The 26096-nt window shown below is 45.9% G+C and overlaps 2 protein-coding genes across 2 annotated transcripts; both read left to right on the forward strand.

The window, feature by feature from the left end:
• Positions 1-2044: 2044 nt before the first annotated feature.
• LRRC8E (leucine rich repeat containing 8 VRAC subunit E) lies at positions 2045-13148 on the forward strand. The gene is made up of 3 exons (XM_063123264.1): positions 2045-2216; positions 9123-9261; positions 10462-13148. The coding sequence occupies exons 2-3, from the start codon at positions 9124-9126 to the stop codon at positions 12700-12702; spliced, it is 2379 nt and encodes a 792-aa protein (XP_062979334.1). The 5' UTR covers positions 2045-2216; position 9123; the 3' UTR covers positions 12703-13148.
• A 4853-nt stretch (positions 13149-18001) lies between these two features.
• LOC134395371 (volume-regulated anion channel subunit LRRC8D-like) lies at positions 18002-24199 on the forward strand. Its single transcript, XM_063121534.1, has 2 exons — positions 18002-18104; positions 22998-24199. The coding sequence occupies exons 1-2, from the start codon at positions 18080-18082 to the stop codon at positions 24197-24199; spliced, it is 1227 nt and encodes a 408-aa protein (XP_062977604.1). The 5' UTR covers positions 18002-18079.
• The last annotated feature ends 1897 nt before the right edge of the window (positions 24200-26096 follow it).

The raw sequence follows: 26096 nt of genomic DNA on the forward strand, positions 1-26096 counted from the left end.
TATCGACCACAAAGCCTCATCCATCAATTTGTAACACATTTAAGATGAGAGGACATTTCCCAACCCAACCTCTGAAGAATTCATTTTTCTCTCAATGGGGAAAAAACACACAGCACGTTGTTGAAATGTGCAGCAAACTGGCCTATGGTAACCCCTTGGGGAATTTCTCAGGAACTATTTATTTATTTATTACATTTTTATACTGCCCAATAGCCAAAGCTCTCTGGGTGGTTCACAAACTATACAACGCTTTGCCTGCCATAAATATTATGCTTTCCCATTTACTTATCTCAGTTTGAAATTAAGCACTAAAAATGGAAAAGATCTAGTATCATTTATGCTCTGAACTTGTCACAGTTCTGCAAACTTGACTGGAGTACCATGACATAACTTGTAGCTGGAGAATCGAAGGCAGGGGTTCACAGTTTGCAGCCACCCGAGGCCTTTGCTGTCCCCCTCCCACACCCCCATGGTAGCCCTGACCACACCCCCAAATTCCCCTCTGTCCATACTCTCCACTCAGTCCCCCAGTGATACTGATATACATTATTCTTTCCCTGCTGCTGCAAATGTGTGCTTGCATGCACACTCACGCGTGTGTGTGTGTGTGTGTGTAAGCACACATGTGCAACTCTGACCCCTTCAAACCAGCATGCCATGTGGCCTTTGGGCCAAAAAGGCTGTGCACCCTAGATCTAAGGAGATGCCTCTTTGATCTTCCACAGGAGGATCTAATTCCATGGGGAACACAGCCCTGTCAGATGACTGAAAAACTCAGCCCAGTAGGGAAGGGCTGGAACTGAGTTCATCACTAGTGGACAGCCACACCAAGTGATGACTTCTACGTATGAGTCAACCATTACAAGGCAAAACATCACAGAGATCTGCTATTTAATCTGAAGTCACTACAAATGCAACACTTCTTAATGGAAACTTAACTTGCTCAACCTTCGTGGTCACATGTCCAAGGCCAAGTCATCCAGGAATGAGAACTTGGGCAGCATACATTATTGTGTACCAGTGACTCTGCTCTTGCAACAATCCTACACATTTACTCCAAAGTAAGTAAGTCCCATTGTGTTCAGTGGCGATTACTCCCTAATACATGTGTTTAGGATTGCAGCCTATAGGTGATTTCAGATGAACAACTAAGCCCGCACTACAAGTGGTGACCATTCAGTCAAATAGTCTGGGGAGGGGACTTGGCTCAGTAGTAGAGCAACTGCTCTGTAGGCAGAAGGTTCCAGGTTCAATCCCTGGCTTCTTTAGTAGGGATAGGACAAACTCCTGCCTGAAATCCCAGAGAACTACTGCCAGTCAGTGTTGACAACACTGGATTAGATGGACTAATGGCTGCAGTTCCTGTGTGATCTTGTGAATGCAGGGTCACAACCATCAAGGGTTGAGATCACCAGCCAGCTCACCACCTCCTGCTCGGACACCTTTGAACCATGGAATGGGCCAAAAAGCGGAGCGTGACCTGCCCCTTTCCCGTGACATTTCAACACATTCACAGAGAAGGATCATCACCATCACTTGTTTTGTATTATTATTGTAGTTGGAATGGTTTCGAATACTGTCTTTTAAATGTGATTTGTATTGTAACTATAGCTGAAACTGTTTTTAATACTGTATTTTAAATGTGTTTTTTAATATGTGAACCACTTAGAGATTTAATTACATCAAGTGGCATATGGGCATTACAAATAAACAAAAATCACCACGTGGCGGCCGCTTCCTACCCAGACCTCAGAAATCCACCAGGGACCCAAACTCTCCCACCTCCCTCCCTTATGAACCTGCTTCAAACGTGTCCGCCCGGCTACCGTGAGGAAGCCTCCAGCCCGAGCCGGGACGGAGCTGGCAGTTCTCCCGTGGGTGGCTCCCAGTCTCGGGTGTTCTTCCTTGAGGTGCGTGGGCCTTCGGGGCGGATTCCGCTCGGTGGCAGCGCCCTACGCCAGGTTCCCTCCCTCGCCAAAGCCTGCTCGGGGCGATGGGGAGGAAGGCGGGAACGCCAGGCGCCTGGGGAGGGGAAGGCTCTTCCTTAGAGGCGGGCACGAGGGCGACTCGCACAGGGCGACACCGCCGCCGGGCAAGACAGCAAGGGGGGCCGCCGCCGCCGCCGCCGCCCGGCGCAGGAGGTTGAAGCAGACGATTGGGATCAGGTGCCTCATTCCGGCCGGGGCAGGCGGCGAGAGGCCATCAACTCCAGGCAAGTGGCTGGCTGGGGGAGCGGAGCGGTGCGCCACCCGCCTCTGTAGGTGTGTGGACGGCTTGGGGGCGTCGGCTCTTGAGAGCAGCTGAGGACACCGCTTGGGAGAAGGATCGACCCATAAAGGAAGCGAAGCGTCTCGTTTTACTTCCTAGAAACTTTCTGGGAAGTAAAACCAGACGGGTCGGTTCCTTCTTCCCGAAACTGTGCAGCGTAGAGCGGGAGGAGGAGGATAGATCTGGTCGGGGCTGGCGGCCCGATTCGACTCGGAAACAGCCGCAGCCCCTCTGAGGGCAGGGCGACACTTGCCCTTTCCCTGCAGCTTTGGGACTGCCGGTTCGGCTCGGCCCCTCGAGGCATCCCTGCGTGGTGAGGGGAAGGCGGGGAGAAAGGGTAAGATCCAACATAAGTCGTGCTTAGAGTAGACACATTGAAATGAGTGGGATTTAGTTAGTCATGACTAACTTAAGTCCCAGTCATATCAATGGGTCTACTTTAAGTAGGACTTGCGTTGGCTTTATCCTCAGAAAGCACGTTTACGGCCAACTCCCACCCCCAAAGTGTGAACGAGGTTCAACACGACTGTGTAGAGCCTCCGAGAAAACGGAGCACCCTCCCCGCACCCAAACGATGCTCAGAGATGCTGCGGAGGTGGTGGGTGTCTTGCCCCTCGGGCGAGCTGTATGGACGGTGCTTGAGGAAGACGAGCCTTTTGCGCGGAGGGCAGGACGAGAAAACGGGAGTCTCCTCAAAACCATGGCCAATGGACAGGAACACTGGGAGTTGTAGTCTCAAACTTCCGGAGGGCACATGGTTGGGGAAGGCTGGGTTAGAGGGAAGAGATCCCGTCGACTTGCCCTGCTTTTGTTCCTGGAAAAAGGAGTTCTCCGTCGCATTTAGTTTCGGTCGGACAGCGTAATCACAGGCATGGCTGCACAGAGCGAAGTCCCACCGACTTCCTTCCAGGTAGGCAAATGTGTGTAAGACTGCAGCCTTCCTGTCCGGTCTCTGGAAGACTCTTTTCGCCTAATTCCCCCCTGAGTCCGGCTGTGACGGCACCACACCCGCGCATGCTCAAAGGGGCCTACGTAATACTACTTCACACGACCCATGGCGCGGAAAACAGGTTTGGTGAGCTTGGGTGGATGGTGGCACAACCATCTCTGAGGGCAAGAGATTGAGCAAAGATATGCCAGCTGGTTTCCAGGCAGCGACCTGGCAGCGACCTCCTCACTCACATGCACAGTGTGTGCATGTGAGTGAGGAGTGCCAGGGGCATCCAAAAACTTCTTAGGTTGTGTGTGGTTTTGGGAAGAGAATGGAATCCAGTTAAAAGTAGCATGACTGTGTGGATTTCGGTCAGTGACACTATCCATTATGCCTCTCCTAAATATCACGCTTTGAAAGCCTTGTGCTGATCCGTGTGTGTGCCAGTCCAAACTGGGTTGCAGAGATAGCTTTAGGAGAGGAGTGGGCAACTTTTGGCCCTTCCAATATTTTGGCCTACAACTCCCATCAGTCCGAGCTAGCATAGCTAATGATGAGGAATCATGGGAGTTGTAGGCAATTTTTTTTAAAAAAAATAATAATCTGGAGGTCCGGACAATGGAAAGTTAGAATGGTAAAGTCGAAATACTTGCAAGAGTTCTCCAGGCTTTCCCCCCCCCCTTTTTCTTTTCTTTTCCGGGTTTTGTTTTTAATTATAACCTTCAGGCATAGGTGAGAACATGAGGAACTAGGGGAAATTCAGCCTAGCCTGGCTAAAATGTTACTATGTGAAAAGTAGCCAATTTTATCCAGTCTGTGGTTGCTGATTAGAATTCTAAAACCAATAGTCAGCATTCCCTTCCTTTTTCTCCCTGCTTAGCAGCTAATTTTCCCTGGGAGTTTGAGAGGGGAGGGGAAAGGAAAATTAACTGATAAACAGAGATAAGCAGAGATAAACAACTGATGAAGAAAGGCGGCCAGCCACTGCTGCTTTGCTGTGTATTTGCCTACCAGCGTTCTTAGAATTCTCAACAGACAGAGGAGGCTGGGGACAGATTGCTACTTTTCACGTGGCAAATCTCATATGCAGACAGATTAAGGGGAATGTTCATACAGTTGCATGTTTTGGAGCCATACACCCACAATTTGATTTACCCCTTCTTTTTGCTCACATTTAAGCAAGATCTATGGAGACACAACTACAGGAGTGAATGTAATATAAAATGAGCTGGAGCAAAGGATGATAAGCTAGAGGAACTAAGGGGGTCTGTATAGTCAGTCTGGCAAAGAACCCCCTCTAATCAGAATGCACTTAGATTTACCCTCTGTGGACATGCAGACGCTTGTAGAATCTGCTAAGGTATCATTTACAACAACAACAAAAGTTACAAAATGGGGAAAGAAAGGAAGAGTGCTATTTGGGAAGTTCATAGATTTTAGCAGACAGAGGGTGAGGGCCTGCTATAGAAGCAGGACCTCTGGTGGGTTTTTTTTCCACATCTCCTGGAAAATGGGAAGGGGGAAGCTGAGATAGAAGACAGGATTCTTGGATGCTGCATTATTATTATTTTAGCTGGGATGTATTACTTGGCATTAGCAGGTTGAGTGTCAAAACATCTTGTTGTTGTTGTTTTTAAAAAAGAACCTTCTACTTTTCCTTTCCTGGAGAGTTAGAGCAGGGAGCAGGCAGAAGGTAGATCAGGATTTAGATCTGCAATAGATCTCCCAAGAGTTTCTGATTCTTAGTAGATTAAAAATTGAAAGTAGTGAAACTTAAAAAAAAAAAAACTTGCGTATGTGGGCTCATGGGGAATGGGAGAATTAGGGAAATGACTCCACCCCTTTAGCCCAGAGCATTTCTGGCTCTGTCTGCTCAGCCACTGTTTTGTCTCTTGTTGGTGGACCCTTGAGTTCTGTGGGGGTGGGGGTGGGGGAGGCAGATCACAAATGTTGTTCCCCAACAAAGTAGATCCCACAAGCTTGATGTCTGCTCCCCCTGATTTAGGGAAGAACTGGTAGCTAGGATTTCTGGGAGCTATTTATTTAATTTATTTGATTTGTATCCTGTCTTTCTACCAAGAAAAATATACCCAAGGCAATTATTCAGGCATATCTTTCCATGGAAAATTGCAACACTGGTATTTAAAATGTCTTACAAGTCTCATCAAGAGCTGGATTGTCCTAGTTGCTGAAATTGCCCAGTGTTCCCTCGTTTTCTTTCCTGGATGCTCCTGGTAATCTCTGGAAATACTTGTCTGGTTTGGTGCTCACACCAACCACAGTGTTCTAGAGGCAGTGACTATTCCAGCTGTTCAGTTATGTTCTTATGCAAGAACCTAAAGAAGGCCCATATGGCATCTCTTAAGAAAGTAAGAGGAATTCCTGTTGGGGAACAACATCAGAGGGTGTTCCTGCCCTGGGCCATGAGTTCTCCATATCCAGCCACTGAGCAATATGTATAGAAGATATTCCTGTTATTCTTTGCACTAGTACCCAAGATTCTTCTTAGTAAATTGAACCCAGGATCCTCGTAAGAGATCACTAACTGCAAGGAGACAAATTCTACTACTCTTGACAAGCAAGGGAAAGCTTTAACAAGAGACAATGGCTGCAGGACGCAATTCATAGCCAAGGAGCCAAATCGTAGTGTATTCTCTCTATCATCCATGGCTGCAAGTGAGCTCCTGTGTTTCCTGAACAAAATCTACCAAGTAGTGCAGAGGTTTGATGGTCCTGTGGTTGATTTTGCACAATGGTTGCTCTGTCCCTACCCCACCCAATTCTGATCAGAATAGGCATCAATTCTGTGACTTGTGTGTATCGTGAATATCAGCTCCTCCGCTGCTTTCAATGGCCTCTGCTTGGAAGTGCCCTAGTGAACTTGACTTCAAGTGTGGGTGTCAGCCACCCTACCCATCTGGCAGGCTCCTCCAAGGCTATCACCAGGTCTGTCTCAGTCAAACAACAGCTGCCCAACCCCCACCAGAAATATGTTGGATTTGTTGACTTGGTAGTGCCAAGGCATCTTAAGAAAGCCAGGCCATTATATTCAACACCCTTTAAGTCACATAGTATTGTGAGTCCCATTTAGAATGAGAAAATGTTGGTATGGGGTGAGTCTAGGCCAGCCCAACCCAGCCTAGTGTCCTCCAGATGTGTCAGACTACATCTCTCATAATTGTCAGCCAGGCTGGAGAGGGTGATGAGAGTTGCAGTCCAATACATCTGGAATGCACCAGGTTAGTCTAGAGGGAAGCATTCCTGGCTAGCCTACACTTCCCCCTAAAAGCCCCTTATACTGCACATAGTTCAGTATGTTGCATTTTCCCTACATGCTTTTGGCAGGTAACAACATCTTCTAAACTGCATGATCATCTCTCTGAAACACAGGTTGTTTAGCTGTTTGTGCACAGCTTGCTGCAAAGCTGTGGTAGTGTTGGGAAGCCACAGACATATACATGTAGTGGATGTGTGGTGAAACTGAGGAAGGGACCCCAAATCCAAAACTTAGGGACCAGATTCCGGGGGTGTTCCATCTGTTGCCATGCTGTCTTCTGCTATTCTAAAGTTGGATGGTGTCATTCCTTTTACTCCCCTCTCAGGGTTACATAGAACATCTGGGCACAAAAATGGTTAAGGACACTAGAGGCAGGTGCTACATGTGTACTGATAGAATGTAGCTTAAGAAAAGTTGGTGTTGAGGGTCACTAGATTAGCAAAAAGGGAGATGAAAAGAGATTGTAGCCTTTGCTAACACTGCTGAGGAAGGTTGTCCCCCTGGACTAAGGTGATGTTGGATTTTAGAGGCAGACTTAATACTCTCGCCTCCTTGGTTACTGTTGGCATGTTCTTGCTGTTCCTCTGACATTTGTAGTGGGAATACAGTTACTATAGCAACCAGAATCCTAAAGACTACTTCATTCCATGATGGCAGAGCATATGCCCTGGGCAGGAAAGTAGCTGCGAAGTTACTGGTTCAGCTGTTTTGGGATCCCTGCAGAAGGTTACATTTAAAGCCCATATACATGTAACTCCCAATTCAGGCTCACTGCCATCCCATCCTAAGGCAAAAGAAAGAGGATGAAGGGACTGTGCTTAAGAGATAGCAAACAAGATCACAATATCTACTTTAATCCATCCAAGGATTAGATTTCTGCTGGTGGTGTTGGAAGCCAGATCCACCTTCACTATGACTACTGTATTTGGGTGAGTGAGTAGTTCTTGTCCTGTCAGAAAAAGAAGGTATAAAGGTTGTACTCAATGGCCTTATACGTCCCTTCCAACTCTACTATTCTATGAATGTGCATGCAGTCCTGGGAAAAACCTTATATTGGAGGCAATGTCAGTGGTAGCTCTGTGGCATCAACTTCACAGAAAAACTGATCCCTTGACTGCAAATGGAACACTTGCTGTCAGGTATTATATTTTTAAGAGTATCTTCTTCCAGGCAGACGGTGATGCAAACTGTCTGTGGTCCTGAAGCTCTAGCAGTTCCATCCTCAAGAACATAAGAAGAGCAACCCTGGTTCAGACCAAGGGTCCATCTAGTCCAGCATTCTGTTCACAAAGGGGGCCAATTGGCTGTTGACCAGGAACCCGCAAGCAGGATACAAGTGCCACAGCACCTTCCCACCCACGTTCCCCCAGCAACTGGTGTACATAGTGTACATGTACACTACTGGTGTACATTACTGCCTCTGCTACTGGAGGTAGCACAAAGCAACCAGAACAAGTCGCCATTGATAGCCTTCTCCTCCAGGAATTTATCCAGTCCCCCTTTAAAGCCATCCAAATTGGTAGCCATCACTACATCTTGTGGTTGTCCTGGTCAAGAAGACCAGATCAAGACTAGGGTCTGGGCTGTGAGGTCTCTCTTGTTCAAGGCCCAACACCAGCCCCTGCAAAATGTGTGCTCCAAAATTTGCTACCATGTTGCATTGGCATATGTTAGTAACTAACCACCACAATTAAATTGACAAGCGGCATCCGTTCATTTGGGGGCAAGAGAAGCTTGCCAGAAAACTCTGAAAAGCACCAAATCAGGTCATCTTTATTCTTCCATTTAACAGCCCCAAATGTAGAAAGTGGGCAGATTTTATCTTTCGTATATTTAAATACATTGGCAGTCATGAGTGAGGAATGGCACTTTCTTTTTTGGGTGAAAGAGGGCAACGTTGGAGATTCTTGTGTAGCATTAACAAGAGACTGTCTTGTGGCATTTTAAAGATGAACAACTTTATTCTGGCATTAGCTTTTGTGGGTACTGTCAACTTTGTCAGATGCAGTGTCAATAAATGTCTTAATCTTTAAAGTACCATAAAACTCTTTGTTGTTTTGCTACAACATGGCTTCTCCTTTGGAAATGGTGACCCTATAGCATTGTTACTGGCCAGCTAGGCCTATGCCCTGCCCTAGAATCATTTGCATTTCAGAGGTGGACGTGGCAGCTTTATATAAATAAGTGCTTTCCTGGTCTTGAGATAAGCTATGTCATTGCCAGATGTGAGAGCCAGCCCATGAAAGAGGCAGCAACATATCAAAGATATGCAAGGGATCCTTATAGCCATGGCTAAGATGTGGTTGTATCAGTTGGGGGATCTCTGTCTAGTAGGGTTTTGTTTTTATATGAGATGTAAACACTGGATCTGAATGTTATTTAGGACAGGCACAGATTTAGCAGCCAATTCCCTCTTTGAACACTCCTGTTCTAGTAGTCTTAATTTCCTAGAGCAGCCTTCCTCGTGGCCATGCAACAGCAGGGTTGGGGGAATGAACAGCCACCAGTCACCTAGGATCCACAAGAACAAGGAGAGATAATAGATTCTGAAGCCAGCCACGAGCCAACCTCATTTTAACACTGGCATGCTTGAAGGAGAGAGACCACCGGGACTTTTCTAATCCCTCACCGTTTTTTGGCAGGCAGGATGATCCCGGTAGCCGAATTCAAGCACTTCACGGACCAGCAGCCTGCTTTCAAGGTTCTCAAGCCATGGTGGGATGTGTTGGCTGAGTACATCACCATAGCCATGCTGATGATAGGTGTTTTCGGCTGCACACTGCAAGTGAGTATGGGGGAGCCTACACAACATCTAAATGGGATCACAGTGTCATTGGAACCTGGGTGGGCTGGGGAAGAGATATTGCATTGGCTTTTGCAGATGCAGTTGTGGGAAAAACTGATGAACTAGTGATGGCCAACTTCTTCATCTCGGAGGGTGTATGTGGATTTTCTGCATCCAACAGCTCGGAAGCCAGAAGCCCTCTGGAGGTGATGCTGTACAGGCTCAGCAGCTTAGACAGGGAGAGTCTGGTCTTCTACATTGGAGTACCTGGTGGGCCGATTCTTTCCTGGCTGATAGAAGTCTCTCCCATCTGAAAATGAGAAGATGTGTAATGGATGGGGCATAGTGGATTAGTGCATCACTGCAGGGAAGAAGATATGTCATTACCAGATGTGAGATCCAGCCCATCAAAGAGGCAGAATTTTTAGATTACATCCCTTGTTTCAGGAAGGGCATGAGATATTGAGGAAGGAACAGAGCAGCAGGGCCAAGAAGGATCTCCTGTGACATCACCCCACCTCTCCCTGTCATTATATCTCTGCTCAGTCCACGTCATGATCTGCAATCCATGCAGTGACTTACTCCAAAGAATCCCACAGAGGTTTTAGGATCCTTGGGAAGGACTAACAAGCATGTCTCTAATATCTACCCAGTCCACCATCCAGTATTAAAACACACACACACACCCCATGGCTGGCATAGCACAGAAAGTGCAGTCAGAGGAATTTTGAGCATATTTATACAGGAGCAGATCCCAGGCTATTACAGGTCCACCTCACCCCACTGGCAGAGAGAAGACTACATTATCAGCTAGTAGGAATTAAGGTTGGTTTAGCTACAAGTGCAGTAGAATGAGAATATATCAATGGACTGTATCAGTTCATACTACAGTTGGGATATGCCATATTTAATGCTTCCCTATTTATTTAATTTTTAGAAAAACCTCCCTACATGTAACAACAACCACCTAGTACATCAGGGAGAGAGATTCTAGCCCAGCCTACTCTCTGCTGTGCTGTGGTTCTACTTGCAGGGAGTCTTTAAAAAATGTTTTCAAAAATGGGATTCCCCACCCACCCCCATCGGCAGCCTGAAGTGGTAAATTCCATTGAAGCTTACCAGGGCTCTATCAGTTCATTGTGCTCTACTGGACTCTGATATATGATTTCCTCTCTTCTCTTCTCCCACATGACTTGACAGGCGCTACAAGATAAGATTATCTGCCTCCCCAGCCATGCTCCCAATGGTACAGCCCTCACTGATGTAACTTGTGAAGATTTCACCAAGAAGAGAATCATTGAATCGGTCAAGTCCCCTGCCTACCGGGAAATGCATGGGTTAAAGAACAACTTAGACATCCAACAGTACAGCTACATAAATCAGATGTGCTATGAGACAGCCCTCCACTGGTACGCCAAGTACTTCCCCTACCTGGTTATCATCCACACCCTCATCTTCATGGTGTGTGCCTCTTTCTGGTTCAAATATCCGGGGACCAGCTCTAAGATTGAACATTTTATTGCCATTCTGAGCAAGTGCTTTGACTCACCCTGGACTACTCGAGCCATTTCAGAAGTCTCTGTGGAAGAGAATGGAAGCTCAGGGAAGGCAGATCGGAGAAGGAAAAGTAGTGCTCCCACTGAGTTAATTGAGCTTTCCCCCGCAGGGGGATCAGTGGCGGAGAAGAAGGTTGCAGAGTCCGCCACCGCTAGCCTGCTGGACAAAAAGGAAGGTGAGCAGGCCAAGGCACTCTTTGAAAAGGTGAAGAAGTTCCGGCTCCACGTAGAAAAAGGGGACATCCTTTATACCATGTACATCCGCCAAACTGTTCTTAAAGTCTGCAAGTTTCTAATCATTATTGTCTACAATGCAGTCCTGGTTCGCAATATCAACTTTGTAGTACCATGCAGTATTGAGATGGAGGACATGACTGGCTATGACCATTTCTGCTGCAATCACACCAAAGCCCACCTCTTCTCTAAGTTGGCTATCTGCTACATCTGCTTTCTTGGCATATATGGCATGACCTGTTTCTACACTCTTTACTGGCTCTTCCACCGGCCTCTCAAGGAGTACTCTTTCAACTTTGCGCGCAAGGAAACAGGCATCAGCGACATCCCAGATGTCAAGAACGACTTTGCTTTCATGCTCCATCTCATTGACCAGTATGATTCCCTCTACTCCAAGCGCTTTGCTGTGTTCCTCTCTGAGGTCAGTGAGTTCAAGCTCAAGCAGCTCAACCTCAGTCATGAGTGGACAGCAGATAAGCTGCGGCAGAAGCTTCAGAAGAATGCTCATGGCCGGCTGGAGCTCCATCTCTTCATGCTACCTGGATTGCCTGACACCATCTTTGAGCTGACTGAGGTGGAGGCCCTGAAGCTGGAGCTCCTCAAAGATGTTACTTTCCCAACCTCAGTGACTCAGTTGGTCAACCTCCAAGAGCTAACACTGATCAACTGCCCTGCTAAGCTGTCTTTTACTTCGCTGATGTTCTTCCGTGAACACCTGAAGGTGATGCTTGTGAAGTTTGATGATGTAAAAGACATACCTGTTTGGACTTACAACTTGAGAGGCTTGGAAGAGTTGCACATCTTGGGACATTTCAACCTGGAGATGGGCCGGGTGGGAACTTTGGAATGCCTGCGTGAGCTCAAGAACCTGAAGGTCCTGACACTGCATAGCAATATCTCCAAGCTGCCACCCAGCGTGACTGATGTTGCTGCTCATCTGCAGAAGCTCAGGATCCACAATGATGGGACTAAGCTGATGACTGTCAACAACCTCAAGAAGCTCTTTTCTGTGCAAGAAGTGAAGCTGATCAACTGTAACCTGGAGCGCATCCCCCATGCTGTCTTCAGTCTGGTGAACCTCCAGGAGCTGGACCTGCGGGACAACCAGCTGAATACCATTGAGGAGGTTATCAGCTTTCAGCATTGCCGCAAGCTAGCATGCCTCAAACTTTGGTACAACCACATTGCCAGCATCCCAGAACACATCCGCAAGCTCAAGAGCTTAGAACAACTTGACCTCAGCCATAACCGCATTGAGGCCTTCCCTAGCCAACTCTGCTCATGCAGTAAGGTGACCTTTTTGGACCTTTCCCACAATAAAATCCAGGTCATACCTTCCGAGATAGGATCTCTAGAACACCTTCAGTATTTTGCCATTTCTCACAATGCCGTCAAGGAACTGCCAGATGAAATCTTCAAATGCAAAAAACTCAAGATCCTCAAAGCAGGACACAACAGATTGCACCAGCTCTCTAACTATCTGTCATCGCTGCCTTTGCTCTCCAGGCTAGAGTTAAAAGGGAACCCGCTTGAGGCTCTGCCCCCGGGCATTGGCCAATGCCCAGTCCTCAGGCATAGTGGCCTGGTGGTGGAGAGCCACCTTTATGAGGCATTGCCTCCAGAGGTGAGGGAGAAAATGGAGGAGGAATGATGGGGAGAATGACAGCAGGGGTAGAGTACCCCTGCAAGGGTTGGCCACGCAGACACGGAGCAGAGAGGAACCTAACTGAATCTGGATCTATACAGCTTGGAAATATTCCTGCTCTTTTTTTCTACACCACCATGGGGTAGACCTGGAAAAGCAGGTTGGTACCAGGGAGGAAATGAAACACTTTCAGCTTAGTCAGGGATGCAGGGTAGGAATTGAAAACCTCAGCATGTAGGTGCAGCAAAGACACAACAAAGAACAAAAAGAGACGGGAGACTCTTTCTAAAAACAAAAAACCACTGTTCAAAACAGATAAGTAGCAGGAATTGTTCATAAGAAAGAAATGGTTGTGCCAGACCAAATGATCATTATAGTTATTTTTATACATGTGTGCTTGCTTGTGTATATTTCTGAAATGTTCTGGGGCTTTGCGAGACTGTTTTGTACAAATGGGTTCATGTGTCCCCTTCTTCTCACAGCCCTGCCCAGATCCCTCCTTGGACTTACCTAGAAGTCATCCTTTGCAGTGTCATGGCCTATATAATAGAGGTGGGTGGGTGGGTGGGAGCGACAGATAGCCTTATAGCAGGGAAATAGCCGAGTTCTCTTCACTGCTAGTACTTTGTTAAAAGAAGAGTCACACTCTTCAGGGCTAGTGGGGAGACAAAGTGGTCCCTTCTGAATTCTTTTTGTGGCATATAGCCAAAACAAGCTGAAGTGGGAAGGTGAAGTGTGCTATACGAGTCACTGACCAGGTCCAGATGACACTGCCTGACCTGCTGTAAGTCAGAGAAGAAAATATTGGGTTAAAAGGACAAATAGTCTAGCCTGGTATAGGGCAGGTTCCTCTGTGTAGATTCCTCTGTGGTTGGTGCTAGAAGGCTGTGAGGTGCCAACCCAGGTGAGCTTCCCTGGGGAGAGCACAGCATAAATTAGGGGTGGACAACTTGTGGCCCTCCAGATGTTTTGGTCTACAACACCCATCACTCCATGTGAGGGATCATGGGAGTTCTTGGCAAAAACATCTGGAGAGCCACAAGTTGCCCACCCTTGCCATACATGGAGTGCCATAACCGCAAAGTTCCTTTCCGTGACTGTCACCAAACTCAGAAGGTGGAAACGCCTGGAGAAGGGCCTCTAAAGGTGACCCTAACATTCAGTCCAGTTCACATGGGAGATGGAAGTTTTTTAGAGAGCCAAGTGTCTAGTGAGTTACTGAGATGTGCTCAGTGAAACTCAACAGCAACGGAATTAAACCATGCATATAACCCACTACTTCTGTTTTATATTGCCACCGCTAGCAGGGCTAATAATGGGCCCCTAGGCAAGTTGCCCTCCAGTGCCCCCAGCCCTCCCTTCCAGTGGCCCCTTGCAAAGCTTACCAGGGAGTAGATGGGGAGAGGACAGATAGTGGGGGTAGAAGAGGGGATGGGCCAGCTCCAAGCTCCAGGTCCTGCCACCCTTATCTTCTTTATCCCCAGTGCTTCTGGACCCCACCCCTGATGTGTACATTGGGGGCAGGGCCCAGAGGGGTTGAAGGTAAGGAAGATACTGCTGGTTGCAGCCACCTGGCCTAGCACTGCAAAGAGAAGCACGGGGTCTTTAACAACAACAACTACTACTACTTTATTAAGAGAAAGCTGGTATCTGCTTCAGTGGGCTCTCTGGGGCCCAACATTTGCCCCACCATACTGGGTGCTGATGCTGAGCAGAGTACCTACGAGTGGAAGTGTATGCCATTTCCATCCATGTCAACAGTGGCATTCTTACTAATAAAACAGTGAAAAGTGTCAGTGCATCTTAAAGACGTATAAAGTTCCTATGTCATAGTTTACTTGGACTGCAGTCCACTTCATCAGATGTATGAATGTTTATCCTGAATTACAAGTATCTACATGGGAGTGGTGGAATTGAAAATAAAGGGTTCAGGAGGAAATGAAATGCAGAAAAGGCATTATTAGCAGCGCCCACTCACAAAGCAGTTGGTGAAAACACAGACATTCTGGCATTACAGAAGCAAAGGAGGTCCCACATTCATTTCCTCAAGCTATCAAGAGATCGTTATAACATTACACTACATTTTTATCCCTCCCTCATTCCAAGGACCTCAGGGCAATGTACAAGATCCCCACCTTTTATCCTATAACAAATATGAAGTAGGTTAGGCTGAGAGACTGCGGCTGTGTTCACACAGCACTCTAACCCACCATGGATTATCGTGTTGTCCGAACGCAGTAGCGTTTTTTTTTTCTTTTTTTAGCGTCGCTTGTTAATGTGTTGTCTGAACACAGTGCGTTTTCTGCAGGATGAATCATCATGTCTGAACACAGCACTTTTCCTGCAGAGTGGCTTGTTAACCCAAGCCATCTTGAGAACCCATGGCTTGTTGATAGTTGTTCAGGGTGGTTAACAAGCCATGCTTCATGGTTAACAAGCAACCCCATGGCAATCACCCTGCATTCAAACAACACAATAAACCTTTCTGCAGAAAAAGTGCTGTTTTCAGACAACACAATACCCTATGGTTCATCAGCAACAACCCACACTGGGTGGGTTAGTAGTTAGTATGTTGTGTGAATCTAGCCACCCAGTAAACGTGGCTGAACAGTGATTTGAATCCAGATCTCCCCAGTCTTACGTCCAACACATAACCACTAGATTACACTGGCGATTAGGAGACGGGGTGGACATCGTATTGCACTGCACCGCACCACAAAATGGTCTGTTAGAAACTATGGGAATTGTCACTATAGTTTTATCCTCCTGCTTTTGACATGGCCACAGGCTTAATGGGATCAGGCATATCATGTGATGCAGCCTCCCCCACCTGATACAGCCTCCCCCACCTAGCGCTACTATGAGGATTGCAGCTAAGCTTAGGGGAGAGAGATAGCAGATGACAACAGCACCCCTGCTATTTAAAAAAGTGCCAGTGATGCGTTCCTGGTAGCCCTGCCTCCACTTCACCACTGCTGAAGCTGTTTCTTCTTGTCCTGTATCTCCCACAAAACACATCTCTGCCATTTCATCTCTATGTTGCATCTTACTGCCATCTAGTGGTTAGCACTATTCAAGCACCGCCAAGGGATCTAATATAATCAGAGTTTTAATTCATTTTTTACACAACAGCAACAACAAACAAAGCTCATTTAAGGCAAAGATGTTCAAGTGTAGGGCAAATTACCAATTTCTCAAACCTCACTGAAGACTGCAGAACTGAAGTTTTCTCCCTTACACTGTCCATTAGCTATAGACTTCCTTTCAGAAAGACAGGCAGGATATTCCTTTTAAAAAATACAAAGAATAAATAGGTTGCCACAGTCCATTCCAAATTTTGAATCGAGCTTCTTCATAAAACAAGGATTTTTGGATCAAAATCAACTACATCCAGTGGGGTGTCTGCTCTTGTCAAGTTCATGCGACTGCCTGGCTCTAGTGAGTGATCCGTTCCTGTATCGCAGAAGCATGAAACAATGCAACTTTCAATTTTCAAAAAGAATAAATAATAGAGACTTTCACTAAAGAATGTGACATGCATGCCACAGAAAGACATGGGCACAAGAACATGCTCCTTAGAAATGAGAGCAAGGAGGAGCACACAACCACGTCCATACAGGGCTGGCCCTACCGTTAAGCAACGCGAGGCAGCCGCCTCAGGAGGCAAGTGCTGAGAGGCGGGAAATGGCCACAAGATTTGGAAGGACAGACTTATCTGTACCATGCAGCCTGCCCTGAACCCAGTAAGCTAGTTTGGTATCCTCAGGTGTGGTGGAGGAGACACTGTCCCATCACCTTTGCTGAAGTAAGATTCAACTGTCAGCCCAGTCAGATCCTGTACAGAGACTGGGGAGAAGCACTCCCTTGTCCTTTGCTTCAGGCAGCAAAATGTCTTGGGCTTGTCCTGCACTATGTTTGCCACCCCAAGATCTTTGGCTATAGGGAAACTCACACATGGAATGAATGGATAATATGAAGTCTAAATATGGTGCAAGCTGTGGAGACCAACATAATGAGCCAGTATAAGGCGAGCTGAAACAGTGCTGCCATCAGGACAGGATTTCTGGGACAAACGTCGAGGGCCCCATTCAGCAGAATGAGCAGGAATTTCCCCCAAATGCAGCTTACCACGTTTAGAAGTCAGCGAAACAATTAGAGCCGACCCTACCATTATGTAGAGTGAAGCAGTCGCCCCAGGTAGCAGGTGCTAGGAGGTGGCAACAAGATGTTTGAAGAGAGACCCGTGTGCCATGCAGCCTGCTCTTTGCTGCCTAAGTTAGCCTTCTGCCTTCATGTGCAGTGGAGGATGTTGTCCCAACATCAACGCTGAAGACAGATTCAACTGCCACTCCAGACATACATGGGATGGGAAGGGGGATCTCATCTTGTCCTTCACCTCAGGCAGCAAAATGTCTCTCTAGGAAGCACCGCCTGCCCAGTCCTCTCCCATCCCAGTGAGGGTGGGAGAGGGAGAGAGGAGCAACCACTGCCTTCTCTTGCTTGAATATGCTGCCTCCTCCAAGCAGCAGAGCTCAGCAAATGCTGCTGTTCGGTTGCTTTTCCTTAAAAAATAAAACTGGCAGTGGTGAGGATGTGTTTTTGTTTTTTGTTTTAAAACAGACCAAAAAAATCCCCCAAACCACTATGTTATTTGATGCTCAGTGTAAATTGGCACAGAGACCTGCCTGTGCGAAGAGTGAGACACCAGAACCTGCCAGCAGGGAGCCCTGTTTTAAGCACCCCCATCCCACCTCAGAGGCCTTATAAATGATTCCTGCATCCAAGGACCTTCCAGTCTATGAAAATGAAGATGATGTAGTGGCTATAGTGTTGGACATAAACTAGGGAGACCTGAATTCACATCCAGGTTAGCCATGAAGCTCACTGGACCACCTAAGGCTGTTATTGTCAGCCTAATCTACCTCAGAGGGCTGTTGTGAGGATAACATTTGGGAGGGGAGACCATGTACAATCCCCCTTGGAGATAATTAAAATTAAGACAGGTAAAAATTAAAGAAACATTTGACTAGCAGCTCTGTGATTAATCTGTTTAGTCATAGCCCCTTCCTTCCTGTTTGCCTGCCTGCACAGAGGAGAAAGGGAGAAAGAAAGAAAGATGAAAGAAAGTGAATTTGGAAGGAATTCGTCACAAATGGTAGCAATGACTTTCAAAGCAAATGAGTCCTGGGTAACAAGCGCTTTGCTTTTTTTCTCTTCCCAATCCTTTCCCCCTGCATGCAGCTGCTATGGAAACAGAATAAAGCCTCTTCTTGCACTGAGAGCCATAGCAAAGAGTTGCGTGCAAGCTAAAAGCACAGCCAAAGGAGAGGAGGTCTTTGAGAGGACAGCTCTCATGGATTGAAGAGGGGAGAGCTGAGATTGTATGCGAAGGGTCCCACGGCTTCCAGGTGAGCATCTGACTGCCAGAATGGAGGAGGAAAAGAGCAAGAGAGGGAGGGCAGGGGCCACCCAGGGGGTTTATGGGCCCTGGGGCAGGTGCGGTGCTGGCAGCCCCCCTGCTGCTTTCCCCTACAAAGGACCCAGGAGAGTGGGGTGCTCTAACAAGTAATATGGCAGGGCAGCGGCCAACAGTATGCTCAGGAGCTTTGCTGGGTCCAGGGAAACTTGCCCCAGTTGGCTGCCACTCTCTGGGCAGCACCGTGGGAGGGAAGGTAGGCACACAGTCCACGACTAGGGTTAGAAGCATAACCAAGCACAGTTGTGCACATGCATGCTAAAACCACACATCTAAATTATATTTAAGAGCAGCCCCGATGCAGAAAAGGGCACACTTAGCAGCAGTAGGGGTGCTCAGTCCTGTCTTGCAGGAGGTTAGGGCTGGGACTGCACAAGTTTTGTTACCGGAGTAGAAGAGCTTTTTTTCTCCCCCCCCCCCCCGTTTTTTTAACCACCAGTTAAAGCAGATTCATACAGTATCATGAGCAAGGAAGAATGGCACCTGGTTGGCATTCTACATGGCACGAAAGAAAAGTGTGTCTCCTCCGCCGGTATGGCTGAGATCTAAATTCTGTGCTCTCTATTGTCAGCTCCTGTGGCAGCAGAAAGGGACTGGGGATAAAAGAATAGCTGCTGCTTGACTGGGTCCCTCCAGTAGTTGTTGGACTACAACCCCAAGCACCTCTGACCATTGGCCATGTTGGCTGGGGCGAATGGGAGTTGTAGTTGAAAAGGTCTGGCGGGACCTAAGCAGAGGAAGACTACATTAGAGAGACTGGGATTAGTTCCTATCTCTGTTAGCATGCATGTGCAAATCACTTCACGTATTATCTTCACTTTTCATTCGTGTATTTGAAGTAACAGTCATTCCTCCACTCACTCATAGTGGGATCTCATTACAGCAAGGACGTTCTCCACTTGGATATGTGCCTGATCTAGTTTATAAAGTGTTGGAATTGGGGGGAGGGGAGATGGAAAGCTGTCTAAAAGCCATGCAATAAAGTCGCATATAAAATGGCCTTAGGAAAAAAATCCATTTCAGTTCCTTATCCACATGACAAAGTCTGATTACAGGGATCTGATAAGAATCTGTGAGAAAAGGAAGTGTTGTTGTTATTCACCTAGAGATTTATAGATAGGTTTGGCTTAGTCAGAATCTCAGCAGACCATTATAATACATTGTATAAATTATATTCTTAGAGATTTTCAAGTATTTTGAACAATTTTTGAGTATAGTCTGCCTTTCCATATATCATGGTACTAAGTATTATTACATTTTGGTAGTTATATCTTTCGTTTCTATGCCAAAGGTAAATTCAAGGCAGTGTACAGAATAAAAAATAATAATAACAAAAACAAGCTAAAAATACCATGTTATAAACAAGAGCAAGAAATCTGCAGTAGCAACAAAGTTAACATAAGAGAATAGGGAAAAGGAAAGAATAATTGCGTTTCTTTCTCTGTTTTGTTGTTTGTATTAACTAGGTAATTGTTTTTAGCTTAAAAAATGTTTTTCCAAATAAAAGAGTTGGAAGAGCCTACTTAAAAACAGGCAAAGAAGAGGCCTGACAAACCTTTCTTGAGAGAATGGCTTTCTTAAATAAAGTAGATTAATCCAAGTTATTTCATATCCATTTTGAAGCAATGAGCCTAATTCTTGGTGTTAATAGGGCATTCACAGTCCAAGGAGTGGAGGCTGGTAGTTCTGATGTCAGTGGGGTGGTGAATCCACTCTGGGTTTCAGACAGAACTCTAAAGACAGTGCTTTGCACTTTGAAATAGCCCTTTTAGAGTACTGACTGGCAGGGCCAGTGCTACCATAGAGGCCACTCAGGCGGCTGCCTAGAGCGCCAAGCTAAGAGAAGCGCTGGGCAAAGCGCAGCACTCATGCGCTTTGGCTGTGAACCAGCCCGGCCTGAGGATTCAGCTGGGCCTGGGCGGGCGAGTTGGCGCCCTGCGCCCACCCAGCCATAGCGAAGCCAGGGACGCTGGGGTGGGGGTGGGGCGGCTCCACGTTCGGACTTCCGGAACGCGCCCGGAAGAGAGAGAGAGAGGGAGAGAATGTATGGGTGAATGGGGTGCATGGGGTCTTTGAGTGAATGCATGTGTTCATGCGTGTGTTTGTTTGGAGTGAGTGATGCTGAGTGTGTGTGTGCACGTGTGTGTGAGTTGGGGATGATTTGGAGGTGATACTCCTATTAAATAATGCATTTTAGACCCATAGACGTTCCTTTCCAATTTGTTTGCTATAATTGGCATGACATATTTCTTGCACTTTAAAATAAATTTGGCAGTTTCAAGTTTTGTGCTTCTAATTTTTTCCAGGAAACATATGTTCTTAAAAATCAAAGTTGGCATTTTTTGGGTGTGTGTGTGAAAGTAGCTCACCTTGCCTAGGGCGCAAAATAGTCTGGCACCGGCCCTGCTGACTGGTTCTGATTGAAATCTGGAGCGGATTCACCAGTCCACTGACATTGTAGCCACCAGCTTCCACTGATTCCACTTGACCTTCTAGATCAGGGGTGGGCATGCACACCACCATCCTCTTCTGCAGTCCGTGCTGTTCTGTCAAATTTAATGGTGTACAACAATACAGAAGGGTATTGCAACAACAACAACAACAACACCTTGGTGGTTTGCTGCTGAAATTCAGTAGCAAACTACTACAGAACCTTAGAAAGATGAATCTAACTTGTTTTCCAGCTAATTTGGGGCTTTGGCTCCATTTTGCCACTGATTTTCTTTGCTGCTGGTGTGCTGCCAAATTTGGCGACGGCAGCAGCAGTGGAAGTACAGCCCATTGTGGGTGGGGAGATTCACCCCCGGATTGCCCAAAGTTGTCACCCATGATCCAGATTCATAGTTGCTGCACACATTTCAGCCTGTTTGCTAGTGCAATTTAAAAGCTAATGACTTCCAATCATAGGACGTATCCAAGGCCACAGCTAGACCTAAGGTTTATCCTGGGATCATCCAGGGTTTGCCCCTGCCTGAGCACTGGATTCCCTGTGTGTCACCTAGATGAACAGGTTTGACCCCTGGACGATCCAGGGATAAACCTTAGGTCTAGCTATGGCCCAAGTCAACACTAGTATTAACATAAATTATGTTGTGCTACTGTGATCTCTAGTGTGATGCCAATAGTGTTCACTGGTTCAATGGATTTTCTAAGAATCATGCCAGCTAATGTTATTGTTACTATAATGTTATAGAGGTCGCTTACACTTGTGAAACATAATTTAAATTACAGCACTAGTGTTGACTTGGATACTGCCCACAGATGTTATTACATATTCAGATTTGCTAAGTACTGGATGGTTCATAAGCTTTTATATACTCTCCCAAATAAAGCAAGTTTCTAATATAAAAAAAATGCTTTTTAAAATCCTGGTTCTTGAAAATGGTCTAGTTCAGAGCAATTCAGTTTAGAAAACATCAGCTAAATTTTTCTTCCTTTTTGAAAAAGCTAAAAATGGAGAGAGAGACAGGGCTTTTCTACACAAAACTGTTAATCTGCTGCATTTACTTTTGGTTTTGTCACAGAATTGAGATCCAAGCTCTACACAAGGAGCATTTCCTTTTCTGCTTTTCCACTACATAAACTATACCAAGCAGGATACGTCACTTGAAAATGGGTTGAAAACTGTATATGGAGTGTGTCCTGGGCCCCAACAGTTGTCACTACTGTTATAAACTGTTTCAAAGCAGTAGTGTAGATCCTGCCTAGGTGGTATTGTGATATAGAAAAATAGGGCAAATACCCAAACGTTTTTCCTTTCACCATCAGAAATAAGAACCCATTTTCCCTGCTCTAAAAAAACCCTCACCACAAATGCTGTTTACAAACAGAAGCGAAACTGGAGGGTCATGATGTCATCTAAAGAACCTGTAAACCATAAGATGTAGTGATGGCCACCAATTTGGATGGCTTTAAAAAGGAGTTGGACAAATGCCTGCAGGAGAAGGCTATCAATGGTTATGTGTTACTTCCAGTATCAGAGGCAGTAAGCCTATATACACCAGTTGCTGGGGAACATGGGTGGGAGGTTGCTCTTGCATGGTGTCCTGCTTGTGGGTCCCTGGACAACAGCTGGTCAGCCACTGTGTCAACAGAGTGCTGGACTAGATGGACCCTTGATCTGATCCAGCGGGACTCTGATGTTCTTAAACCACTTCACAATGAATAAGGGATGACAAGCATACAATAAATGCCCCATGTAGAAAAGTAGGGGAGCTCACTTCCAGACTCCAGACTGAACTACAAACTCCAGATAAAAAGGACTGTGCAAATCAGTGTTTTAAAGAGTTTTGATCTCTGAACTCTGTGGTAATAGAAGCTGTAAGTTATGCTCTCTCTCTCTCCTGCTCCAATTTCCTGGGAGAGATGGAGCCTGCAAACACTCACTGTCTAGAAACATTGAAACAATGCACTTATATTGATAGGCCAACTTATTCTAATGTAGGTAATACCATATTTCTTCGATTCTAAGATGCACTTTCCCCCCATATAAACATCTCTAAAAATGGGGTGCGTCTTAGAATCGCAGGTGCGTTTATTATTTCTTGGAATCAAAGCTTTTTTCTGTTGGTGGTACTGAAATCAGTGTGCGTCTTACAATCGATGGCATCTTAGAATCAAAGAAATACGGTAGTATCTCAGAGTTTTAGTTTTTTTTAAAAAATTAAAGCCTTTAATTTCCATTATCCCTTTCTACTGGCTATGCTGGTTAAGGCTGCTGGGAGATGCAGTTCAACAATATTTGGAGGGTTACAAGTTGCCAACCTGTTTTGGTGGAAGATGCCAATGAAGTTCCTGAATTCCTACTTACTCTTTCCCCCCCTAGTGATGTTTACCCTGACAGAAGTGACCTTTCCCAACGACAGCTATGCCCGGTTCCAGACTCTAAAGCCTTGGTGGGATGTCCTGATGGACTACTTGGGACTAGCGATGCTGATGGTTTCTCTTCTCTCAGGAACTCTGCTAATTTCAGTTGACAAAATGACTTGCTTGCCTCTGAATGACAAGCTAAATGAGTCCACAGCAGCTATGCTGAAGGCTGGAGCAACTGATCATGCCATCAGTGAAGAGTTTCCTGCCACGAACAGTGGACGCTCAATCAACCTTGACTACCAGCAGTACCTGTACATCAGCCATGTCTGCTATCAGAAGGCTTTGCCCTGGTTCTCCAAGTATTTTCCTTATCTTGCATTTGTCAACTCCCTGGTCTTAATGGCAAGCAGCAACTTTTGGTTCAGGTACCCTAAGACCTCATCAAAAATTGAACACTTTTTATCCATCCTCATGAAATGTTTTGAGTCACCTTGGACCACCAAGGCTCTCTCTGAAATGTCCTGCCAGCACTTCCTAGGCCTACCCAAGCCCATGGATACTGGAGGGCATCAAGAACAATTTATTTCTCCTTCATCCTCCTCTCCTATCCTAGATCGGAAGGACAGGGAACAAGGTCGGGCATTGTTTGAGAAGATCCGCAGATTCAGGGTGCACACTGAAGGTGCTAGCTTGATTTACATGGTCTACACGGGACAAACAATCTTCAAAATTGCCAAGATCCTAACTGTGCTAGGCTACACCTCCAACTGTGTGGGATCCGTCTCCTTCAAGCATGTTTGCTGGCCAGACACAGAGAACCTCACTGGCTACTCTACTTTCCTCTGTACCCACAGCTTGGCTTTCATATTGCAGAAGTTGATAGCTGCCTATTTGTTCTTGGTACTCCTCTATGGGGTGGTAGGGGCTTACCCACTCTTGTGGCTGATACAGCAACCTCTGCGCAAGTACTCTTTTAAGCAAGTGCAAGAAGACATCCCAGATGTGTACAATGATTTTGCTTTCCTGCTGCACATAGCTGACCAGTGCGACCAACTATACTCATGGAGGTTTGCCATCTTCCTCTCAGCCATGAATGAGAACTGCCCACTGGATGTAGGCCTTGACCATGAGCTGGTTATTGAAGATTGGGTGGGGCATAATTTTCTTGCCCTAAGCTCAAAGAAAACACATAGGCACTTACAAATGAACAAATAAACACTCTAGGTTGGATCCAGGATTTACCTTTCACAAGAAGAAGGGCTCCGCTCACATAAGTTCCCTCTGCCTGGTTTTTTGGGATCCCCCTCCCACCACTCACATCACAGCTAACTCCATTCAGTTAGTTGTGATGTTAGCTGTGAGAGTCTCCTGACTCTCTGGCCTGGTTTGGATGATTGCAGGGGTGTAAGAACCCATCATGGGTTCTTTCCAGCCCCAGCGCATGCTGGTCGTGTGTCCATGATTTGCATAATTATCCATGATGCAGCACGAGTTAGTGTGTCATCCAAACCTAGCATGTAGTGTGGTGGGCTTCTCATCCACTCCACAACCTCTACTGCAAGCTGTGGGTTGTAGGTGGGTAAAAAGTCACCTCTGCCCCGTCGTGGAGCAGGTTCAGATAGCACAGCAACATGTACTGCATCATGGTTAATTACGTAAATAGTGGACACGTGACTGGTATTCACGGGGCCAGGGAAGAAATCCAAGATGGATTCTTTCACCCCCAAGATTGTCTGAACCCAGTCTCTGTGTAGCATTTGCAGGGGGTCAGAGGGCCTCCCATGGGAAGGAGGGGTGGGGAAGTCCACCTCCACCAGAGCAGTTGATCCAGTTTAAATCTGGATCGAGTCATAACATTTTTTCCAAGCTGTTTGTCCAGATTTTAATTTCTACATGCTATCATTTCAAATGTCATACCCCAAACAACACCAAAATCAATGCCAGAATTTGGTCATTCCCATTTGAGGTGCCAGAAAAACACTGAAATGATTCACTTTCCAAAATCAACAAAAATGTTTTTGGGCCACTCCTAAGGTAATAAAATAACCAGTGTAGTTTCAACATGCCCTTTTGAAAAAGCAAACATATGAAACGTCCAAATCTACCCAGAGGTATAGACAAAAACATTGCCCCCTGCATTTCCCTATTTTGGAGAAGAGTTGAACTTTGTAATATTTTTAACATATGGAAAAGAAGAAGATATATGAAAAATGTGTTAGTGAAACATCTAAGTAGGAAAAGAGATGTTTCTGACACATACACAGAGAGGTCTAGAGTGAAAAATCATCAGAACCAATCAAATCAAAAACACTGCAACAGGAAATAAACTCAGTAACTGGTAAACAGATTGGCAAAAAGCCAGATTGCAAATTGACTTCAGTAATCTTTGGTTAAAACAAGACAGCCTTCCTGAATGCTGTTAACTCTCTGCTGTGTCTCCAGTTCAAAAATCAAATCAGGACAGTGTCCTTATTTTACAGCTATATAAGGAAGTATGTCATATAAATTGAAAAGAGCACTGCAACAGAACCAAGAAGATAAAAATTGCAGTTCCTCCACAGGAACTAAATGGCCTGTTGCAGCTTGCATTTGGTAGGCAGGAACCTGCGTCATCACAATGTCCTGGTTGACACACTTAACTGTAGCTAAGGCCACAGATGCTGCTTGCTGGAACTAGACAGACCGCAGCAGAAGGGTCAAAGGCCTAGACTAGGAAACCAATAGGGTAAAACCAAATTAACTCATTCCTTTAAGCATTGTACATTCAATATAGGACAGGCTAGGTCTGTGCATTTCCTTTTGACTCCATTTGTACTGAGGTTTTGCTACTCGGCACATGAATAAGAATTACACATATATGGAATTAAAACATGTGTCTTAAGATGGGTATATGTATATAAGCATTTTTTCTTCTTGAACCCTGATGTTATCACCTGCTAAGGGACTGTAATAAAAGTTTGCTAATAATTCTTTACTTTGGTGGCTGTGTTATCTTTTAATATGCTTCTACATTTGGCCCACATAAGCTCACTCTTCCCATTTTAAAGATGGGAAATGGATTCAGAGCCACTCTAAGGAACAAGAATCCATCTCTTTTAGCTCCGAGGCCTAT

This window comes from Elgaria multicarinata, chromosome 3 (genome assembly GCF_023053635.1).
Source record: "Elgaria multicarinata webbii isolate HBS135686 ecotype San Diego chromosome 3, rElgMul1.1.pri, whole genome shotgun sequence".
In the NCBI taxonomy this organism is placed as follows: Eukaryota; Metazoa; Chordata; class Lepidosauria; order Squamata; family Anguidae; genus Elgaria; species Elgaria multicarinata.